General features: G+C 37.4%; 1 protein-coding gene across 1 annotated transcript in view; it reads left to right on the top strand.

Annotated features, from left to right (window-relative positions):
- antxr1c (ANTXR cell adhesion molecule 1c) overlaps positions 1–18,049 on the top strand; it is a 91,332-nt gene extending 73,283 nt beyond the window's left edge. The window contains exon 18 of the mRNA XM_059946387.1: positions 14,590–18,049. Within this exon, the coding sequence (XP_059802370.1) occupies positions 14,590–14,826 (237 nt within the window). The 3' untranslated portion in view covers positions 14,827–18,049. The remainder of the gene's footprint in view (positions 1–14,589) is intronic.
- Positions 18,050–23,608: the final 5,559 nt, after the last annotated feature.

Genomic DNA, 23,608 nt, shown 5'->3' with positions numbered 1-23,608 from the left:
CGACCTTCTTGCTCTCCTAAGTCCATTCCTCTGCGTTAGGGCCCTATCCAATCATTGCTTCCTAAATCTTAAGCAAACTTGTTTCTTCCTCGTGACTAGATATTCCACATCTCTTGTCAACCATTGTTCCTTCACCCTACATCCTTTCAATGGGACAAACCTATCCAGAACCCAGTACAATTGCTCCCAATACAAAGTCCACATTTTTGTTGTGCATTTCTCTAAGCACATCCGTTCCCAATTTATTTTCCCAAGTTCTTGCCTAATAGCATCATAATTCTCCCTCCCCCAATTAAATTCTTCCCATAACATCTGCTCCCAGACTATGGTAGAGATCAGGCTGTTGCGGTCACTGTCACCCACAGATTGATCTGACACCTGACCAAGTTCATTGCCATAGTACCAGATGCACTATGGCCTCTCCTCTCGTTATCTTGTCCACATATTGTGTCAGCAATCCTTTCTGTACATTCCTAACAAATTCTGCCCCTTCTAAACCTCTGGCACTAAGGAGATACCAATCCATATGAGGTAATTTGAAATCACCCATGTCAGCATCCTCTTATGGAGGTGCTTCAAGAAAGTGGCACCCAACATTAAAGACCCTCGCTATTCCCTACTACCATCAGCAGTGAGGAAATACAGGTGCCTGAGAACACTCACTTAATGTTTTAGCACCAGCTTCTTCCCCTCCATCATCAGATTTCTGAACAGTCCATGAGCTCACTATTTCACTCTCTGAACTTTTTATCATTTTGTTACATATTTCTTATTGTAACTCATGGTAATTTTTTTAATTAAAGCACTGTACTGCTGCAAAGCAACACATTTCACAACATGCAGTCTGTAAGTGATAATAAACCTGATTCTTCTGAAAAACAAGAGAAAAAATGCTGATGCTAGAGATCCGAGCAATACACACAAAATGCTGGAGGAACTCAGCAGGCCAGGCAGCATCTATGGAAATAAGTACATTTGATGTTTTGGCTGTACTTTTTTTCCATAGCTGCTCCCTGGCCTGCTGAGTTTCTCCAGCATGTTGTGTGTGTTGCTCTTTTCAATGCTTCCTGCTCTCACAGAGATTGTGCTCTTAATTTTGCTCGCTATCCTCCAAAGTGAAATGCACACTCAACAAGACTTACTTTTCTCACTGCCTCTCATGGTCTTCTAAGTAGAAACAGAAATTTTGTTTAGGTTCCATTTAATTTCTCAGCTTTTGTTCTTAATTATATCTAATCATAATTCCCAGGATTCTATACACTTTACAAACAACTTTCTAAAAATCTTAGATTTTTAAGGATTTCTGCATATGTAACCCAGGCCCGTTTATTCTTGCACTGCTTTTAAAACTGTTATTTTGTCTATATTTTCTCATATTTTTAATAGCATTAAATTTCACCTGCCACTGTCTGTGGTTTCTTACAGTCTGTTACTACCCTCCTTACTGATCACTACACATTCAAACTTTGTTATTCACATATTTGAAATCTGCAATCACCATTGTAAGAGCACAAGAGCCGGGAAAGCCATACACACAAGATTAGCTGCATGAAATTACAAAGCTGTGGTTGATTAAAGTATGAATGTATTTAGTTTGCTCACTTGTTGCTTTTTTTTAGTGGCTTTTATTTATGTATTGTAGCCAGGCAGAGGTTATGACCCCGAGTGGGGGTAGGCTATTTGGTTCCTTGAACTTGCTCCATCATTCAACAAAATCATTAAAACTAGCCTTCTTTTCTACCCCTTATCTCTAATCCTTTAATATTCATAAATCTGTCAATCTTTGTTTTGAATGTAATTGATGACTGAGCTTTCACAGAATTCCTAAGACTCAGTACTCTCAGGAAAGAAATGTCTCTACAATGTCTCTAGCAATTAAATCTTCTTGGATTAAGTCAGCAATAGAGGCAATGTTGGGAGCGATTTTTCAATCATTGGTCATGTGATCAGGTTTGTTACTCACGTACAATCATTCTAAAAAGATGTCTGTATAGCCTCCTCTAATCATTCTCCCCCTTCAGTCCCTGTCTCCTCCTCTTCTTCTTTCATCCTTTATTTGTTACTCTGCAAATGCTAGCAATTAAGCTGTGTCAACATCTGAGCCAAGTTGTGCAGCATACAAAAGGGTGCAATGAGCATTGTTATCCATCTTGGCAAGCCCTTGATTCTCCAGGGCAATGAAGGTGGTGGATGCTTTGTTTTCACTGGTGGTCTGCTCTATAGCATTGCAAGTCGTAGAATGTCTTTGTGGCACACAGTTTACTTCCTTGACAACTTCTGTGTGTTCATCAATGCTGTCATTTTGCCTGGCTGTTGCTGAACATTCCACTACAGATGTACTGCAAAATTCAGAGTTGTAATTATACAAAAATGTTTAAAAATGATTTACTCTGTGATATGCATATTACAGCTCATTTACAACTTACAAATATAAGTTTTTCCCACTCCTGTTGTTAAGTGATTGTTTATGAAACTCCATAGTCACACTTTGGCTATTCATAGAGAGTCAAGTGTCTTAAATCAAGCAGACTACTGTAATTTGCAAACTTTACAATCTCTACAAAAGCACGAAGCATGACTTAAATATCCGCAGGAATCAATCACCCTACAGTAAACTGATGATCCCTTTGACTATGTGTGGGATCCTTCCTAGTTTTCTGTGAACAGTGAATGCTGTATAATCATTGACCCAGTTGGGTAATATTGCCTTTAAATCAATATTACATAGTGTCTCACAGTACATCACGATCTACCAATAACATACCAATTTAGATGCAAGTGCCACATCATTGTTGTGCCCCTCCTAATAAGATAATCAACATAACCACTTAAGCATGCATCTGTGAGGCATTGCACCACGTATTTGTGACAGATCACACCCATATATGGCTGACTTACAGTTGCGTACTTTGCACCCCTGAAGGAGGATGTTCGAGATAATCTTACATAGCTATAAAAGAGAGTAGTTTGTATGAAATAAATTCAAATTGAATAAATCATAACTAAGCCTTTCCAAATTAATAAGAGACAAAGTTAATACTCTATTCAGAAAGTTATAATATGTAATACAAAGAGTGATTAGAACTCTGAACAAACTCTTGAAGAGAGTGGTGGAAGACAAATCCATACATGTTGTAATGTGAACATTTATAATGAATACAATAAGATACAACAAATGATCACCTTCATTGGCAACTATCTTAATATTTTTGATTAATAATGTTGTCTTTGAAAGCCTCACGTAATTATTCTGCTTTTCCATACTACATTCATAGCTAAGAATTATTTGTTGAGATGTTTACACTTAAGGAAAATACCAAAATAAATCCTGCATTATTGAGATAAAAATGTGACATCAGTAATGGACAAAAAGAGATGTAATGTGCAGATCTCAGAGCAAATCACTTTTAAACATTTTTATATACACATAATCCATTGACATTTCATAGTATATTCTGTAGTGGAATGTTCAGCAGCAGCCAGACAAAATGATAGCATCAATGAACACACAGAAATAGTCAGGGAAGTAAACACTGGGCATGCATTACCATTTTTTTAGCACTGCTGAATGAGATGGCTTCATATATTGTTACCAGAAGTCGCTTTGAGATGGAGCTAGAGGTAATTTACAATACAAGTCAGCATCTAGGTGGTCTAATGAATTGAATACTTCAATAGATAGACCTAAAGGGACATGAGGCCATTCACAAGATGATAATTAGGGGCTGGCATTCAAGCGTGATGTCCTTAGGAAAGGACTAAACAAATTGCTGTGATTGATTGGGTTTAAGTCAGGGTGATGGAAACGCCTGCTGCCTCAGCACTTGGGCAGAGAAAAGGCAATTTGCTGTGCAGTACGGCCAACAGCCAAACACAAGGATGAACATATGGGAAAGAACAGAATGGTGCAGCATGAATACTGCACAGATGTGAGTGGAGGTAAGGGAGTCATTCCATATGGTGCCTTACTGGTCTTCAGTTGGTCATGAATTGCAACAAGCTTCAGTTCAAGACAGCAGAGAGATTTACTGTCAGAACTAATGATGGAAGCAGGAAGAGCAGAATGTTAGCAGACTGATAATCTGCTTCATAGGGGCGACAGGCTGAGCTACTAACTGCAAACTGGGAAATGGACAGCTGCCACGGTTAGGATCATTAGTCCAGGCTTCAACAATGCATCTCTGACACCTTGGTTTAAGGATTCAATGCATACCAGACTGCAAAAGAACAATATGCCAGGGGTATTGCATTAGAGTAATTATTATCCATCATACCTAATTAATCTATTTACAAAATCATAGTGGGGGAGGGGTAATTGTTTAGTTGATTCAATTATCAGTGAAGTTATATATAATTAAACTAACCACAAAACAAAAAAAATCCATCTGAAAACTCAAAGGAACACTTTAAACAAACAGTTGTAATTCATAAAATATTGTCTTATAGAGCAAGCAATAAACATGTTATTTGGATTTAATAGGATGCCATGACTTCTCATTACCATGATCCTGAGCAATAAGAGATAATTATTTGTAATCTATTCCTACATAATGAATTGTATTATTTAATTGTATATTATATATATATAGTATATTAATATTATATTATATTATATTATATTATATTATAATATAATATTATATAATTGTATTACTTCATGCAGTTTCATGTAGATTTAAGTAGAAGCTGGTATAGAAAACATAGGAAGAGGCTATTAAGTCTTGACATTGTTTTTAATAAATTGAACCAAATACTCAAAATTAAATTGTTCTATAAATAATTTTCATTTGAATTTTGACATTTGTTAAGCTAAGATTTCTAGTGATGCACTCAAAGTCCATTGAAAAATAGAATATTCTGACTTAAATGTTTACAGATGTTTTTATTTTTTGTTTAACTTATCGTGCACAAGTTGAATTTTGCATTATTATGTGGTACCTGGAAAGATCTGCATTCTTTAAAAGGCATTGTATTCAGCATGTCTTGTGGAGTATAGATTAGCTTGATATATCTCATCTTAAGTCTAATGTGGTGTCTTGTTTATGTTCCACAATACATTATTGAACTACATTACAATACATTCAGACATTGTTGAGCAACATAAGGCAGATCTCATGCTGACAAAGAATTTACTTACATGCATTCCATTCAGCCCCTCACATTTGAACTCACAAAGAAACTGCAATCTTGCAATTCATAATTTGTTGTTTGTCACCCAATTAGGTGCCTTCAGGGCAAGTTAAGAATTAACAATTTGACCAAGATTTTTTTGATATAGAAGCTGCTTTTTGCTTAAATAAACATATATTTTTATATATTAGAAAATCATCTAAAGAGGATTTTAAATTTGTTAATACACTAGCATTTTTTTAACAGAGAGAAATACTTAGGCATAAATCAGTTAGAAGAATTTATTGTACTTCTGTGAAAGCATGACACATCTGATGATGCCAATGATCTGATTGAATTCAGAGATAGAAAACATACTCTCAGGGAAATTATATAATTTTCAAAAAGGATAATAATTAACATTAGCCAGGTTTAACCATTAATCTTAATTAGTCATACAGTAGTTTGAAGCAATATTTTGCATTGTATAAGCATGATATAACTTGTTCTAGTACAGAAGCAGTAAAACTGTTGATTGCAGTTAAAGAAGAAAGGCATTCTTCTTTCTCATTTGCAAAGACCTGAGAGTGTGCCAAACAAAGAAGGGAATCTTTTCTGTCACAATATGGCTCTCCATCTGTTTGACAAGTAATCAAAGCATGTGGCAGGAACTGGCAGCACTTTGACGGCCCTTCTCACTTTAACTGAAGTGAGAGTAATTTGAACAGATTCATGGTTTCTTACTTGATTGTATACTACTGATGGGTTAGCTATGATTTTTTTTTATTACTGAGTATTTTTGTGTTTGATTAACGTGGCATGAAATGAACAGAGACACTTTAGAATGTGGCTATATTTTTTCAACAGCATATTGCCCAAAGGAACACTTAACCTGCTGCAGTTATTTTTAACTGTGTTTTAATTAATATATAAACAATGTTAGGTGTAATTATTGAAATTAAACTCTTGCTGAGTGACTATCAGTTGCACATGTAGCCAACAAAAGCATTTATATGGTTGCCTTTCTATTCAGATTGGATGTGACCAAGCGTACCAACATTATAGTCAGCTTCATTTGGCAGTGTGTGCTTCTTGAAGTGTTTTGTTTGTGTAATAATATTATAATGAAATTGTGTTTACAGTTAATGCTGTTGACGCACATAATGCCATACTTCCATATAGAAACAATTATGTATAATAGTAACCTGTTCAATTACAAGTAAACCAATTTACTTTACAGATGTATTGTAAAAGCATTTCATTGATTATAGTTCCTACAATTAAACTTGTGCACATCAAACTAATATAAGATGAGAAAAATGTGATTGTTACAAGTCTGAAATATGGAAATGTACAGCGGATCATTCAACTTCTACATACAGACAAGAGAGTATTAGCTCTTGTATAGATGCTGATGAATGAGAAACATCTGAAACATCAGACTGTTTTATGCAAATACTTACTAATCTGTTGCTAGCATTTTTTAAAACTTCACACCATCTTAATGAAAGGAATAATTAATGTCAAAGTTCAAAGAAAATTTATTATCAAAGTACCATATACTACCCTTCATTTTCTGGTGGGTACACTCAATAAATTCAAGAAAATGAATATGAATAATTAATATCATATAACATACTCAAATTCTTACCCGTGTGCACCGTTTAAGTTGGCAGCACATTGCATCCTTACTTCTGTAAGTTGCAATCTAATAATGTCTTGGCAAATGAAGACCAAAGGGAAATAAATCACCGTAAGGACAGCAATGTGTTAACTGAGAATCAAGCCATTGAATAGACTGAATAAGTTCTAAGTTTTAGATATTATCAGGTGGAATGTATTTAAGTTTGAAAAATGTTGATTGCTGCCAAAAGCTTTATTTATTCAGGCAATGAATAAACAAGGACTCTGAAGAGTAGAAGTTGATCTTCTAAATAGAGTGACCTGACTTTTTGTTGCTAGATTTCTATGTATGGGAATAAGTACTTGCAATGAATTATGTAGATTAATCAGCCCACTTCTTTCCAATTATCTAGGAAATTGTTGATTTTGGGCAACAAAAAATTTAAAGTAGTGATTTATTGTTGTGCAAAATTCAATGTTAACTGGTCGTTAACATTGTGCTAGCACCTCAACATACCATTTCCAGATACAGCTTTCCATGTTAATAGACCAGAGATTTTCTGAATACCTATCCATGTCAAACGCTCATTTCATTAACTAATCTGCTGAGCAAATTGTAGATTAAAACTATCTTCTTTTTTGTAAAATTCATCAAGCCCCATATCATAAAAGAAAATCAAAAAAAGTGGAGATGCCAAAATCTGAACAATTTACATTCCCAGTTCCAACAAAGCACCACATATCTGATGCATTAATTTTTTTTTCATACCACAGATAGTGGCTAACCTACTGAACATTTCCACTGTTTTCTGTTTTTATTTATAACTTATTGTGGTTTTGCTCTGCCAACCAAAGCGTTTTCCTTTATGCAGTTTAATTCAAATGAACACCTTACTGGACTGTTCAAATGAACTATTCCAGCAGTGAAAATGCTTTTGATCATTTTGTAAAGACAACTTATTTCTGCTCAGCAGAGTCAATTATTGGAAACCAGCTACTTTGCTATCTAGTCTTAGGTCAGAGGTGTTGAGCTTTTTCTGAACTTTCTACTCAATACCAAATGCATTTACCTATTGAAATATTAAGAAAAAATAATCTTCTGATTCTGCCCTCATCACAAGTAATCATTCATGCAGTGCCACTGCAAGTATAATACCTGGTGATTGGTAGCATTTCTGAGAAAGAATATGATTGGAAAATGGCAGCACAATAGACACTGCACAATTCTGTCCTCATAGCCATCCTTATTATCAGTCCCATAACTCAAAGATGCCTTCAGAGCCACTGTTCCAGTTCCCTTGGGAAGAGGGAGCCCTAACAAGGCAATACTGCATCTCTCCTCAGATGCAGATGTGACTGTTAGAGGAAAGGTTATTTGATTCTCAGCTCACTTCCCACAGCATCATTTCCTTAATCCTGCCATAGGTAATTAAGAGAATAAGACTGTAAGATATAAGAGCAGAATTAAGTCATTTGCCCATTGAATCTGCTTCACAATTCAATAACGGCTAATTGCTTTCTTATTTCCATTTTCTTGTCTTCACCCCAAAATTTTCCTGCCTTCTCCCTGTAACTATTAACCCACTTGCCAAACAAGAATCTTTCAATCACTACTTTAAATAAACATCATGACTTGACCTCTACAGCTTACTGTGACAACAAATTTTACAAATTCACCACCCTCTAGCTGAATAAAGTCCTTTTCAATTCAGATTTCAAGGGATGTCCCTCCATTCTGAGGCTGTGCCTTGGTTCCTAAACTCTACTCCTCATAGAAACATCCTGTCCACATCTCTGTCCAAGACTTTGCTCATCCTTCAAAATCCATTGAGTACAGACCTAGGCCTATCAAACATTCCTCATGTGTTAAGCTTTTCAATGCTGCGACTAAACCCCCTCCAGATCCTCTTCATTGCCTGCACATCCCTCATTAGATACTAGGCTCAAAATTGCTCACAATCTTCTATATACAGACTGACCATAAGACACAGTAGTAGCATTAGGCCATTCAGCTAATTGAGTCTGCTCCGCTATTCCACCATGGCTGATTTATTATCACGCTCAACCCTATTTTCCTGCCTTCTCTCTGTAACCTTTGATGCATTCACTAATCAAGAACCTATCAACCTACCTCTGTTTTAAATATTCCCAATGACTTGGCCTCCACAGCGATATGTGGCAATGAATTCCACAAATTAACTATCCTTTGGCAGTAGAAATTTCTCCTCTTCTCCGTTTTAAATGGATATCCTTCTATTTTGAGGCTGTACCCTCAGGTCCTACCTCACCAACCCCCACCCCATAGGAAGCATCCTCTCGATATCCACTCTATCTAAGCCTTTCAATATTCAATATGTCTCAATGAGATCTCCCATACTCCAGTGAGTACAGCCCCAGAGTCATCGAATGTTCCACATACATTAACCCTTTTGTTCCCAGAGTCATTCTCATGAATTCCTCTGGATCCTCCCAAATGCCAGCTCATCTTTTCTTAGATAATGCCATGGTAGCGTAGAGGTTAATGCAATGCTAATACAGTGTGGGGCATTCCGGAGTTTGCAGTTTAGTTCTGGCGCTGTTCTGTAAGGAGCCTTTGTGTGTCCTCCCCTGTGGAATGCGTGGGTTTTCCCTGGGTTCTTCAGTTTCCTCAATGAGGTCCAAAAACATACCTTAACTGGTCATTAAAAATCGTCCCGTGATTAGCTTAGGGTGAATCAGGTCTCTGGTGTTGCTAGGGTGGCGTGACTCAAAGGGATGGTGGAAGGGCCTACTCCAAAATATATTGCTAAATACATAAATCAATAAATAAATGGCCCTAAACTGCTTCAAATACTTCAAATGCAGTCTGACCAATGCCTCAGAAAGCCTTGCTCTTCTGTTGCAGTCCTCTTGAAATGAATGCTAACGTCGCATTTGCCTTCCTTAGCACCAACTCGAACTGCAAGTTAACTTTTAGGGAATCCTGCACGAGGACTCCCAAATCCCTTTGCACCTCTAATTTTTGAATTTTTTTCATTTTAGAAAATAGTCTACACCTTTATTCCTTCTACCAAAATGCAAGACAATTTCCCTACACTATATTCCATCTGCCATTTCTTTACCCATATTTCAATCAACCTAAGTCTTTCTGCAGACTCCCTGTTTTCTCAAAACTACCTGCCCCTCCACCTATCTTTGTATCTTCTACAAATGTGACCACAAAGCCTTCAATTCCATCATCCACATCATTGAGGACCTTTTATGTTGTATGTAAGGGGTCCAAAACTCTAAAACCTGGAACTCTACTGGTCACGGGCAGCTAATCAGTTAAAGTCCCCATTGTTCCCACTATCTGCTTTCTGTAAGTCAGTTATTCTTCTATCCATGCTAGTATCTTTCCTGTAATAACCATGGGCTCTCATCTTGTTGAACAGCCTCATGTGCAGCACACTGTCAAAGGCCTTCTAAAAATCCAAGTACAGCTGGCCCTCTTTATCCATGAGAGATTGGTTCCAGGACCTCTCATGGATACCAAAAAACGTAGATGCTGAAGTCCCTTATATAAAATAGTGTAATATTTGAATATAACCTATGCACATCATCTCATATACTTTAAAACATCTCTAGATTACTTATAATACCTAATACAATGTAAATGCTATGTAAATAGTTGGTATACTATAATGTTTAGGGAATATTGACAAGAAAAAACTGTACAGGTACATGTTCCTCTTGCTTGCAACACAAGCAGCGAACGAACGTGACGTGAGGCAAACAATAATCAAACAACGAGTAAAATTTTTAATCATCTCTAGCTTACAGAACTTATAACACCTAATACAATGGAAATGCTACATAAATAGTTGTTACTGTCTTGTTTAGGGAATATTGATAAGAAAAAACTGTACATGTCGCTCACGATACAAGTAGCGAACGAACCAGATGCCAATTCTCCCGTGATCTTTACGTTCTTGAGGCTATAGTGCTTTACATAGCCAGCCAGCCATCCTTTACTAGCCTTAAACTCTTTTCTCTCGCTCTCATCAACCTCGTCACAGTAGTGCTCATAGAGATTAAGAGCTTTTTCACGTATAATTTGGTCATTGACAGGGATATGCTTCTGTGACATGTCCTCTAGCCGCACACTTAATGCTTTCTCAGTCTTCGCAAGCACTTTATCACAAACCAGAGAGACCATTCTTGCAGTTGTAGGGGCAGCACTAACACTTCCATGAATTGCAGCTTCTTTCTGCTTAATTGTGCAAATGCTCGACTTATTCTTACCAAACTTACGGCCCACTTCGGAAAGCAACATGCCACTTTTCAAAAAATCTAATATTTCTACTTTCTTGGCAAGAGATAGTGCTTTGCGCTCCCTCTTAGCCTTTGAGGAATTGCTTTGACCACGTAATTGCTTTTTAGGAGCCATTTTTTCACAGGAACAAAGTAGCAAATGAACGAGATGTGAGACAAACGATGCTCAAGCAACGAGAGCTGGGTTTTCTCAATTCACGGTTGAATTCGCAGATGCAGAGCTCGCGGATAAGGAGGGCTGACTGTATACAACTTCCACTGACTCTTCTTTGTCTATTCAGCTTGTTATTTCCTCAACAAATTCCAACAGATTTGTCAGGCAAGATTTCTCCTTAAGAAAACCATGTTTGCTTTGGCCTATTTTATCATGTGCCGCCAAGTACCCTGAAATCTCATCCTTTTATAATCAATTCCAACATCTTATCAAACACTGAAATCAAGCTAACTGGCCTATAATTCCCTTTCTTCTGCCTCCCTCCCTTCTTAAAGAGTGGAGTCACATCTGCAAATATCCAGTCCCCTGGAACCATTCCAGAATCATTGATTCTTGAAAGATAATAATGAATGACTCCATAATCCCTTCAGCTACTTCTTCCAGAATCCTGGGGTGTAGTCCATCTGGACCTTCCAGCTTCCCAAGCACCTTTTTGTTAATAATAGCACATCACTAATTTCTGCTCCTGATGCTCTCGAACTCTGGCATATTGCTAGTGTCTTCAACAGTGAAAACTGACGCAAAGTGTATCCACCATTCCTTTATCCCCCATTACTCCCTCTGCAAAATATTCCAGCAGTCCAATATCCCCTCTCACTTCTTTTACTCCTTGGCCAGCTTACCTTCAGATTTCATTTTTTCCACTCCTTATGGCTTTTTAGTTCTCTTCGATTGTTTGTTTAAAAGCTTTCCAAGCCTCTAACTTCCCACTAATTTTTGCTATATTTTATGCCTTCTCATTTATTTTTATGCTGTCTTTGTCTTCCTTTGTCATCCACCATTGGGCCATCCTCTCTTTAGAAAACTTTTTCATCTTTGACATGCATCTATCCTGCATCTTTCAAATTGTTCCCAGAAACTCTGGCTATTGCTGATCTGCCATCATCCCTGCTAGTGCCCCCTTTCAAACAACTTTGGCCAGCTTCTCTGTCACGCCTCTATAATTCTGTTTACTCCACTCTGATACTTCCCACATCTTGCAAGAGGAGCATTTGCAGGATAGACAAAGGGGAATCGGTTGATGTTGTATACCTAGATTTTCTGAAAGCCTTTGACAAGGTGCCACACATGAGGCTGCTTAACAAGCTATAAGCCAGTGTTATTACAGAAATGATTATAGCATGGATAAAGCAGTGGCTGATTGGCAGGAAGCAAAGACTGTGAATAAAGAGAGCCTTTTCTGGTTGGTTTTCGGTGACTAGTGGTATTCCACATGGGTCTGTGTTAAGACCGATTCTTTTTACATCATATGTCAGTGATTTGGATGATGGAATTAATGGCTTTGTTGCAAGATTTGCAGACAATATGAAGATAGTTGGAGAGGCAGATAGTTCTGAGGAAGTATAGAAGCTACAGAAGGACTTAGATTAGAAGAATGGGCAAAGGAGTGGAAGATGGAATACAGTGCCAGGAAGTATATGGTCATGCATTTTGGTAGAAGAAATGAAAGGGTTGACTATTTTCTAAATGTAGAGAAAATACAAAAAAAATGAAGTGCAAAGGGACTTGGGAGTCCTTGTGCAAGATTCCCTAAAGGTTAATTTACTGGTTGAGTCTGTGATGAGGAAGGCGAATGCAATGTTGAACTGCATTCATTTCATGAGGATTAGAATATAAAAGCAAGGATGTAATGTTAAAACTTTATAAAGCACCGGTGCAGTCTCATTTGGAGTATTGCAAGCAGTTTTGGGTCACTTATCTTAGAAGGGATATGCTGAAACTGGAGAATGTTCAAAGGAAGTTCGCGAAAATGATCCCAGGATTGAATGGTTTGTCATATGAAAAGCTGTGAGCTTGTATTGACTAAAATTCAGAAGAATGAAGGGTGACCTCACTGAAACCTATTGAATGGTGAAAGGCCTTGACAGAGTGAATGTGGAGAGGATGTTTCCTGTGGTGGGAGAGTCTTAAGATCAGAGGGCACAGCCTCAGAATAGAGGGGCCTCCTTTTAGAATGGAGATGAGGAGCAATTTCTTTAGCCAGAGGGAGGTGACTCTTTGCCACAAGCAGCTGTGGAAGCCAAGTCTTTATGTATATTTAAGGCAGAGGTTGATAGACTCATAATTGGTATGGGCTAAGAGGAAAATTGGATCAGCCATGATGAAATGGCAGAAGGGACTTGATGGGCCAAATGGCATAATTGTGCTCTTATATTTTATGGTCTTATTCCACTGTCCTGTATGGCATCCACAATGCTCTAACTGCAAAAAGAAAGAAAGAAGGAAAGAAAGAAAAAGAAAGAAAGAAAGAAAGAAAAGTTAAACAAAATAAATCTACCATCAGCCTCCACCTTTCCTTACCAACACCTCTAAGAGTCAAAGGCTGTGCTCCCCACTCGAACATTGGCCAGCTCACACTATGACCACTCACACAATGGCCACTCTTCTTATATCTATATCTTTTTTTTATCATCCCTTGCGCAGTGCCTAATTATGCACTATCCAACATCTCCTTGAGAATTGTGGCACTGTACTTTTATATTATAAAATATTAGTACTATTGGCAGCAAAAGGCAAAAAAAGGTCACGTAGGCATCCTTTAGAGTCATAAGATCAGCTTCCAAAACAAGAAAAGTGACACACAGAAAATCTCTGACCTTGAATATTTAAAGAAACCATTAGGAGTTTCATCCATGCACTAAAATAAAAGCTTTGAGGTGCAAAGTGAAGGAGGGGGAGATGTGAGAGGGTGAATGGATCTTTTAAGCAGCTTCAATGAGCAATAATCAGTGGAAAATGCAGGCAAGCAAATCTGAAGCAGATATTACAGAACCTTTCCTAGCTATCATAAATTATTAGTCCCATTGTGCAGGCATAATTAAGGTCATGGAGCACCTCGTCAAATTGTGATTGCATTGAAGGGAAAAAATATTCTCGCACAATATTGCAATCATCTATTTATTAGAAGCAGTGAACTGAGTGCATCCTCAACATGTTACCCTCTGTTAAGACCCGTTATAAATAATTCCAGATTTGTCTTTGTCGCATTATTCAAACTATTGAATTGAACTAATGCTTATCCTTCTTGTATGTTGGTAGCATCCAAGCATGTTGGCATGCTTTCCTACAAGAATAACAAACAAATACAAGGAAATTTGCTTTAATAATGAGATAAATGATGACAATGGTCATGCAAAGGGCACAGTAAGAATAACTGCAACATTAATTTCACTGGTTCAAATGTGCATTCAAACTGTGTATTCTATACCGCATTTCTTTGCAAGTAGTTGTCTTGAAAAGAAGATGCAGATTCCTCTGCTGTGTAATGTACTTTGCAAATGTATCTTCATCTGAATTGCCAGAGTGAGTTTGAGTGGATTGTAATTATGTTGTTACTCTTTTCCATTTAGGGTCGCTGCATTAACTTTACTAGAGTAAAAGAAGATGCAACCTCTTCTCCTTCACACAATGTTGCAGCTGCTCACATGCCACCTCCGTACAATGAATGTGTTCCTTTAACCCGTGAACCTCCTCGCCCTCCTGCTACATCAGCCAAGTCATCGGTAAGGAGCCCACCTCCTGGACCACCACCATCTCGTGCACCTCCTCCTTCACGACCTCCCCCTCGCCCTGCTGTAAGAGCCTGACCTCACAAGATTTCTGCTGGTACAAAAACAATATCATTGAGATTAAAAGACATGGCTAAATGGATAAGTACTACTGAACTTCAAGCCAAATATTTATTAAATTTATAGGCTTCTTACAAAATGTTAAATCTGTTGCTGTGCAGCAAGTTTCCATCTGGAGAATCCTAATGAGCAAAACATCACTCTGGAGTCAAAGATAGCATTGTGTTCATTAATGTGCTTTTTATTTGTATGAGTTAGTGAGTTCCTGCTCTGTTATAAAAAAATTTTTATTTTACAATAAGTACTGCATTTTTACCTTCTGCAGACGTTTATAACCAAGCAGAATTTTCATTATTTTTGAAAGTTAACATTGATTAAAGATCAATGGTTTAAAAAAACATTAACTAGTACTTAACTAATTTGATATTCAAGTAGACACTTTTCTTAAACTCTCTTAGTGACCATATTTATCATCTGCTATAAATTTATAAACACCTTCAAATTCCTGCATAGACCGACTCCAGAACATTGGTCATGGAAAAATATCAGAAAATGTGGAAGAACTGTGCCCCTTTCTGCACTGTTATACCAATGTTCATATAACATTCAAATTTCCAGTCAATGTTAATAGTGAATGACAAAACAAAAAATGGCTCTAAATTAACACCAACAATTTGCGCACAAGCAGCATATTTAACAAAAGCATTGTTAAGAGCTTTTACTCAAGGGATTGTTTAAGTTCTTAACATCTCTAATTTAGTTCCATAAAAGTGTGTTCAAAGAAGTAATGATTTTTGAAAAGCTTAAGAAACTACATGTGAGCTGTGCCCTACTTGTAATTGGAAGTTACCATCTGAATATAGAAACTCAGTTGTGAGGTTTTGTAACTATTATTATGTAATAATATAACTTGGTGTGTATTAATGCTTGCATGCATATTTCAGCATTGCTCACATACCCACAATCCTTAAGGTTGTGTATTGGCTTCACACGCTCATTATTGAATTGCAGGGTGAGAACAAGAAATTCCAAGCCTTGATAAAGTTATTTAATTAATTAATATAATTACATTGACCTAAGTGTGTGATTTCATGGTCATTGAGCATTGGGTAACTAGGCCCTTGTTTATTATTTACATTTAAAGATAAATGTTCTGAGAAAGTGAAGCCATGGAGAGTGTGAAGGTTCTCATGCATAATTAATATAATGAAAGCCATAGGTTTGTTGACCAGTAGAAAGGTTCTAAAGTTGCTGGTCGATGCAATATAACAAAGATTGACCTCTTAACTGATTAATTCACTGAACTCTCAACTGCAATTTCGCTTATACTTGACTTCATTTGTACATAGGAAGTGACCCTAAACATTGCTCTGTCTGAACAATAGTCTTAATCTAGGGAATGTTCTTGCTGTCCTTGAATTTAAAATGTTACAGATGGACGATGAAGAAATGTGTGCAGGCTGTGACCTAAGATTTTCTTTTCTTCTGATGAATAATTTTGAACATGCTCTTCTCATAGAATTTATTAGCCAGTTACTAAATAGCAAGATTGTTCTATGACAAGATATACATAACATTTTTAACCATGGGTAATAGCTCATAGAAAACATTTAAAAATTAATTAGAATTATGAAAATGCTTATCTGCTGGTTGGTAAACACTTTATAGTTATTTCAATGTTAATTCTAGAGTCCAGGCACTTTTTCTGACCACATTCAATTGTATCATTCCGATTACTTATTTCTTTCCTTGCAAATACCATTATTTTATTTCTTTCAGGGCACAGTTACATTTTGGCAACATGTAACAGTATCTATTGTAGTGTTTTATAAACAGATGAAATAGTGAAACCCATCCTGGTAAAGAAAATATTGTAAGCTTTTGTGCTAATAGAGAAAAAAAATCAAGTTTTACTGCAGGGCAGTTAAATGTATTAATTTACAAAACTGTGGTCTAGGTGTAGGTACTCGAATCTAAGTTGGCCACTAAATCGTCAAGATGCTAGATGCATATAGTAGAGCAAGCATAATTGAGCTTGAGTAGGACATAAATACTTTCCTTTTTCATTTAGTACATAGACTTTGTTGATTCTTTGTGGTTAACTGAAACTTGTGATTTTGTTTGTCATTGGTTATTTCATGGAACAATTTAGTGAGCAGGTGAATAGGTTGGGTGGTCATAAATTGAATAACACCTCGAGAAAGGATTGCATTCACATTACAGTGGTATGATTGCTCAGTTTAACAGAATCATCACAAAGAAAATAGGATTCACTACGAGGCTGACAAATCACTAAGCTGTTGCCCAGGTTTGGGCAGCCTGTGGAACATAGAGCAAAGGGATTAAATATCCTCAGCACTGGTAGTGTGCCATTCAGGCAATTACTTGGTTACATGGAAAGTGCTGCCTGGGGTGGTGGTAAAGACAGATACATTAGGAACATTTCAGAGACTCTTAGATAGTCACAAGGATGATAGAGAAATGAAGGGCTATGTGGAAGAGAGAGGTTAGATTGATCTCAGAGTAGGTTAAAAGGTTGGCACAACATCATGGGCCAAAGGGCTTCTACTGCACTGTAATGTTCTATGTTCTAATAGACTAGTTTTATGACATTTGTTGTGATTCTTTTCATTTTTAATGTCTGTGATTGCCTTATTAATGCCAGAATTGCAAATTTGAATCTGTGTTCAGAAGAGCTCACTTGATTGCCATTGTATTTTATAATTTTTACCTGAGCAAACAAAATGATGAAAGAATTGAGAAACAGAACTATGGCTGGAGAAGGTTAGGAACACATGGCAGACCAGGACTGATGTGTAAATATTTTGAGTGTATCTTTCAATTTCTGATCTGTTACGTATTTCAAACATTTTCTGATTTTTGTCTTACTGCTTTAAATTGCAACAACTGATCAATGTTTCATTTAATCTCCAGAACAAAGCTGGGTTTAAGTAAAACAGCATCTAATTGCAAACATATCAGAAATACATCATTTTGTACTTCCAACCTGTGAGGATCCTCACTAATAATAAAAATGTCTATTACATGAACAGAATATATAGATAGTTTGACATCATACAAAAGTTTTCTGTTAAAAGTGAAGTAGCAAAATTATGTTTCATACTTGCATTGACATCAAACAGATGTAATTGTGTATCAGTGCTGATAAGTTTGTACTGTTTTCCTTTTGTCTGTAATGTCTGTAATCACTAATAAACTACAAATCTTTTATGTAAAATTACACACTGCTTTTTGTTTGGATAAAAAGATTATAATCAACATAAATACAGGAGATCCTGCAGATGCTGGAATTCCAGAGTAACACACACAAAATGCTTGAGGAACTCAGCAGTTCAGGCAGTATTAATGGAAAGGAATAAACAGTGGATGTTTCAGGCCAAGACTCTTCATAAGGACAGATGTTAATTAAAGTATAAATCTGATTACTGACAAGAATAGCCTTGGAAGTTCATAAATGTATAAGCATACAAATTAGGAGCAGGAGTAGACCACTCAGTACCTCAAGCTTGCTCTGCCATTTATTAAGAACTACAAGTACAATTCTGCATTAGGATTCATCTGTTGTAAACTCTCACCTCCTTGCCTTTCTAGTCTCTAATTGCCTTAAAAAATATTTACTTTTCTTCTACTGCCCTTTGAGGAAGAGAGCCCACTGAGCAAAACCAAACTTCACATCTTCTTTCTTAAACATGCAGACCTTTGTGTTGTACCAGAGAAGTCTAATTCCAGATTTGTTTACATGAGGAAGCATCCTCTCTGCATCCACCCTGTAAAGACCTAATGAGAATATATCAGCTCTGTTCTACAAGCTTAGCTTGCCTAACCTTTCCTTACAGGTCATGAATTATAACTGTAGAGCACTAAAGTGCAGAAACAGGCCCTTTGGCTCGTCTGGTCATGCTGAAATATTATTCTGCCTAATACCATCGACCTGCACCTGAACCACAGCTCTCCCTGCAGTTCCCGTCCATATACTTCCCAAATTTCTCCTGAACGTGAAATCAAATCCACATACACCACTTATACTCATTCCACACTCTCACCATCTTTCGAGTAAAGAAGTTACCCTCGATATTTTTAAATATTTCATCTTCCACCCTTAAACTACAAACTAGTTCCAGTCTCACCCAGCCTCAGTGGAAAAAGCCTGTTTGCCTTAACGCTATCTATACCCTTCATAATTTTGTATATCACAATCAAATCTCCCTCAATCTCCTCTGCTCCTAACCTATTCAACTTTTTCCCTATAACTTAGATCTTCAAGTCCTGGCAACATCTTTGTAAATTTTCTCTGTACACTTTCAACCTTATTAATACCTTTCCTGTAGGTAGGTGATCAGAACTGCATTCAATACTCCAAATTAGGCCTCACCAAAGTCTTGTACAACTTCAACATTACATCCCAACTCCTGTATTCACTACTCTGATTTATGAAGAACAATGTGCCAAAAGCTGACTTTATGACACTATCTACTGTGCCTATAAAAAGTGTTCACCCCCCACCCCTGGAAGTTTCATGTTTTACAACAGTGAATCACAGTGGATTAATTTAGCTCTTTTTTGACACATCATCAGAAAAAGATTCTTTTGTGTCAAAGTGAAAACAGATCTCTCCAAGGTGATCTAAATTAATTGCAAACATAAAACACAAAATAGTTGATTTTGTAAGTATTCATTCCCCTTAATATGACACACCAAATCATTGCTATTGCAACCAATTGGTTTTAAAAGTCACATATTTAGTTAAATGGAGATAACCTGTGCACAGTCCAGGTGTTTCAATTGATTGTAGTAAAAATACACCCGTATCTGGATGGTCTGAATGCTGGTGAGTCAGTATCCTGGAAAAAACTACACCATGAAGACAAAGGAACACTCCAAGCAAATCTGCGAAAAGCACAGGTCAGGAAATGAAAATTTCCAAGTCACTGAACATCCCTTGGATCTGTTAAGTCAATCACCAAGAAAAGGAAATATTATGGCACTGTTGCAAATGTGCCTGGTGCAGGCTGTCCTCAAAAACTGAGTGACTGTGCAAGAAGGGGACTAGTCACAGAGGCCACTAGGAGACCTATGACAACTCTGGAGGAGTTACAAGCTTCAGTGGCTGAGATGAGAGAGACTGCACATACAACAACTGTTGCCTGGGTGCCTCACCAGTTGCAGCTTTATGGGAGAATGGTAAAGAGAAAGCCACTGTTGGGGGAAAAAAAACTCACATGAAATCTTGGCTAGAGTTTGCCAGATGGGATGTGGGAGACTCTGAAGACAGCTTAAAGAAGTTTCTGTGGTCTCATGAAACCAAAATTGAGCTTTTCGACCATCAGACTAAATGCAAGAACACACCATCCCTACCATGAGGTATGGTGATGGCCGCATCATGCTGTGGGGATGCTCCACTACAGCAGGCCCTAGAAGACTTGTGAAGGTAGAGGGTAAAATGAATGCAGCAAAATACAGGGAAATCCTGGAGGAAAACCTGAGGAAATCCTGGAGGAAAATGTGCTATTTGTAAGAGACTGCAATTTGGGAGAAGATTTGTTTTCCAGTAAGACAATGACCCCCAAGCATAAAGACAAAGCTACACAGAAACGGCTTAAAAACAACAAAGTTAATGTTCTTGAGTGGTCAAGTCAGAGTCTAGATCTCAATCCAATTGAGGATTTATTGCTGGGCTTGAAAAGGGGTATCCACTCTCAGACCCCATGCAATCTGACAGAGCTTGAGCAATTTTGTAAAGAAGAATGGGGGAAAATTGCAGTGTCCAAATGTGCAAAGATGATAGAGACCTATCCACACAGACTCAAGGCTGTAATTGCTGCCAAAGGTTATCTGCTAAATACTGACTTGAAGGGGATGCAATCAGTTATTTTGTGTTTGTGTTTAATAATTGTAATAAATTTAGACCAATTTGTAGAAATTTGTTTTCACTTTGACACAAAAGAGTATTTTTTGTTGATCAGTGTTTAAAAAAAGCCAAATTAAATCCACTGTGATTCAATGTTATAAAATGTGAAATCTGGGGATGGGGTGCGAATATTTTTTATAGGCACTGTACCTGTGACAATATTTTCAAGGATTTATAGATCTGTATTTCTCTGTTCTACTGAACTTCTCAGTGCCCTACTGCTCGCCATAAAAGTTCTACCCTGATTTATCCTCCGAAAGTGCAAGACCTCACAGTTGTCTGCATTAAATTACATACATTTTCCCAGCTGGTCCAGATTCAACTGCAGGTTTTAATGGCCTTCCTCGCTGTCTGCTATGCCCCCAACCTGGCTGTCATCTGCTACTTTGCCGATCCTGTTTCCCACACTGTCATTCAGATCATTGATATAGATTACAAACAGCAACAGACCCAGCACTGATCCCTGCAGCACACCACTAGTCACAGGCCTATAATCAGAGAGGCAACTGTATACTACCACGCACAGCCTTCTCTCAGAAAGCTAATGTTGAATCCACTTTACTACCTCATTCTGCGTGCCAAGCCACCAAACCTTTGGTCAACCTCCCATGTAGGAAATTGTCAAAGGGCTTGCTAAAAATGTAGACAACAGTTACTGCCTTTCCTTCATAAATGTTCCTGGTAACCTCTAGAAAAAGCTCTATAAGATTACTTAGACATGACCTATCATGCCATATTGACTACCCCTAATCAGGTTTGTCCAAATACTTTTATATAAGACCATGAGGTATAGGAGCAGAATTAGGCCCCCACCCATCTCATTTTGCTCCATGCATAGATGACCACGCTGATTTTCAAATAGACTAATTTTGTCCTTTGCTATTCTTTTGATATATCCCGTTGGGATTCTCCTTCAACTTGTCTGCTAGAACAACCTCATGCTTTCTTTTAGCCCTCCTGATTTTCCTCTGAAGTGTTTCCTTGCATCTCTTAAACCCCCCAAGTACCTCATTTGTTCCTTGCTACATATACCTGCTATGCACTTCTTTCTTCTTAACCACAGCCTCACGACCTTTCGAAAACCAAGGTTCCCTGTACCTGTGAGACTTGCCTTGTGTTGTGACAGGAACATACAAACTCTGTACTCTCAAAAATTTAGTCTAATAAACCTTTCTGAATTGCTTCCAGTGTACTAACATCCTCAAATAAGGGGGCCAATATTGCAGATCTATTTTCACTGAAGTGTTGCCTATTTTCATGTTTGTTATTGTTGTTCCTTTCTGCCCTTGTGGCACATCTGGCGACATTTTTGCCATTTCCATAATAGTTGACTGTTTTATTACTAGGCTGAGTTGCAACTTAACGCTCAACCCAGCTCGGATGGAAAGTATGCAGGGAGCCAGCTGGATTTGAACTCGAGACCATTCACCTTGAAGTATGGTGCTGATGCCCCAACACCACTGGCTGGCTTTTTTTATGTTTGTCCCAATAAGATTCAGTTTGCTTTTACACTGACTTGGTGCACTGCACACTAACCAGTTGTGAACGATCCTAATCCCTCTGCATTTGAAAGCTCCAAAAACTCTCACAATTAAGATATTGTGCTCATTTTCAACTTTTCCTGCCAAAATTAGTGTTTTACACTTCTCCCACCTTATACTCCATTTGCCAGATCTTTGGCTGTTCACTAAACCAACTATATCCCTAGTTCACCACAATCTTTCTACCTATATTCATTGCATCGGCATAGTTAGATACCTTCATCAAAGTTATTTACGTTATAAAATATAGAGGCTGCAGCATTAATCAGTCTGGCACACCACTCCATTAATCTTGCCAAGCAGAAAAAGTGATATCTATGCTGCATTTCTGTCTCCTGTTAGCTGACTAAGCTTGTATTCTTGTCAAAAGGCTACCCACATGATCAGCTTTTGCTTTCTGCATTTGCCATTGATGAGGTACCTTAAACCATAAGGCCATATGAAATAGGAGCAGAATTAGACCACGGCCCATCGAATCTCTGTGCCATTTCACCATAGCTAATTTATTTTCCCTCTCAACCCCATTCTCCTGCTTTCTTCCTGTGACCTGACTAATCAAGAACCTATCAACCTCTGCTTTAAATTTACCTTATCGATGGCATACTGGCAATCATGGTCCTTCTGCCTATTCCCTTCATCCACATGTACTTGTAGTCCATGTACTTCTTCAAAGACATATCCAAATAATCATTTAAATTCAAAACTGAAAAAACTTGAGGCTGAAACATAAATGCATGAAAAATAACGAATGTTTGAATTCTGTTTTCTTACCCTATCCACATTTACTTTTCCATTCTCTCTCCATTTTAAAATATGTTAATTAAAAGTTGTTTGAAACACTTTCTATGTGTTATTTTCATTCTAATGAGCAAACAACATCTGAAATTGTTGTTTACACTGTAGAGCATGTTTTTAACTGTACTGACGCCTAAGCTGATCCTGGTTTCCTGCTTCTAAAAGCAGGAAATGACTGATAAAGTCCAGAGTGACAGGCAGATGGGTGTAGCTTAGATGAGAATTTTGTTCAACATGTACCAATCGGGGGTAAGGGTCGTTTCTGTGCTGTGTGAATCTATGATTCTATGATTATCATATGAGTAATTTGCTAACATTATTTAAAATCGAGTCTCTGCTTTATGTGAAACAGTGGAATTGTGTGGAGTCCAGTTTGACCCTTAAAGTACAACACAGAATATAACTTATTGAACATAGAACAGTGCAGCTCTGAAGATTTGAAGGAAGTTGGAAGGTTTTATTTCATTGAGAGCTTGAACCAGTTGGGCTAACAGGAGAAGTAGAGGAGGTGTGTAACACTGCTCACATTTTCATC

This window comes from Hypanus sabinus, chromosome 21, assembly GCF_030144855.1.
Source record: "Hypanus sabinus isolate sHypSab1 chromosome 21, sHypSab1.hap1, whole genome shotgun sequence".
In the NCBI taxonomy this organism is placed as follows: domain Eukaryota; kingdom Metazoa; phylum Chordata; class Chondrichthyes; order Myliobatiformes; family Dasyatidae; genus Hypanus; species Hypanus sabinus.
Note: the sequence above shows the minus strand (reverse complement) of the source record. Positions and strands in the feature narration are given on the sequence as shown.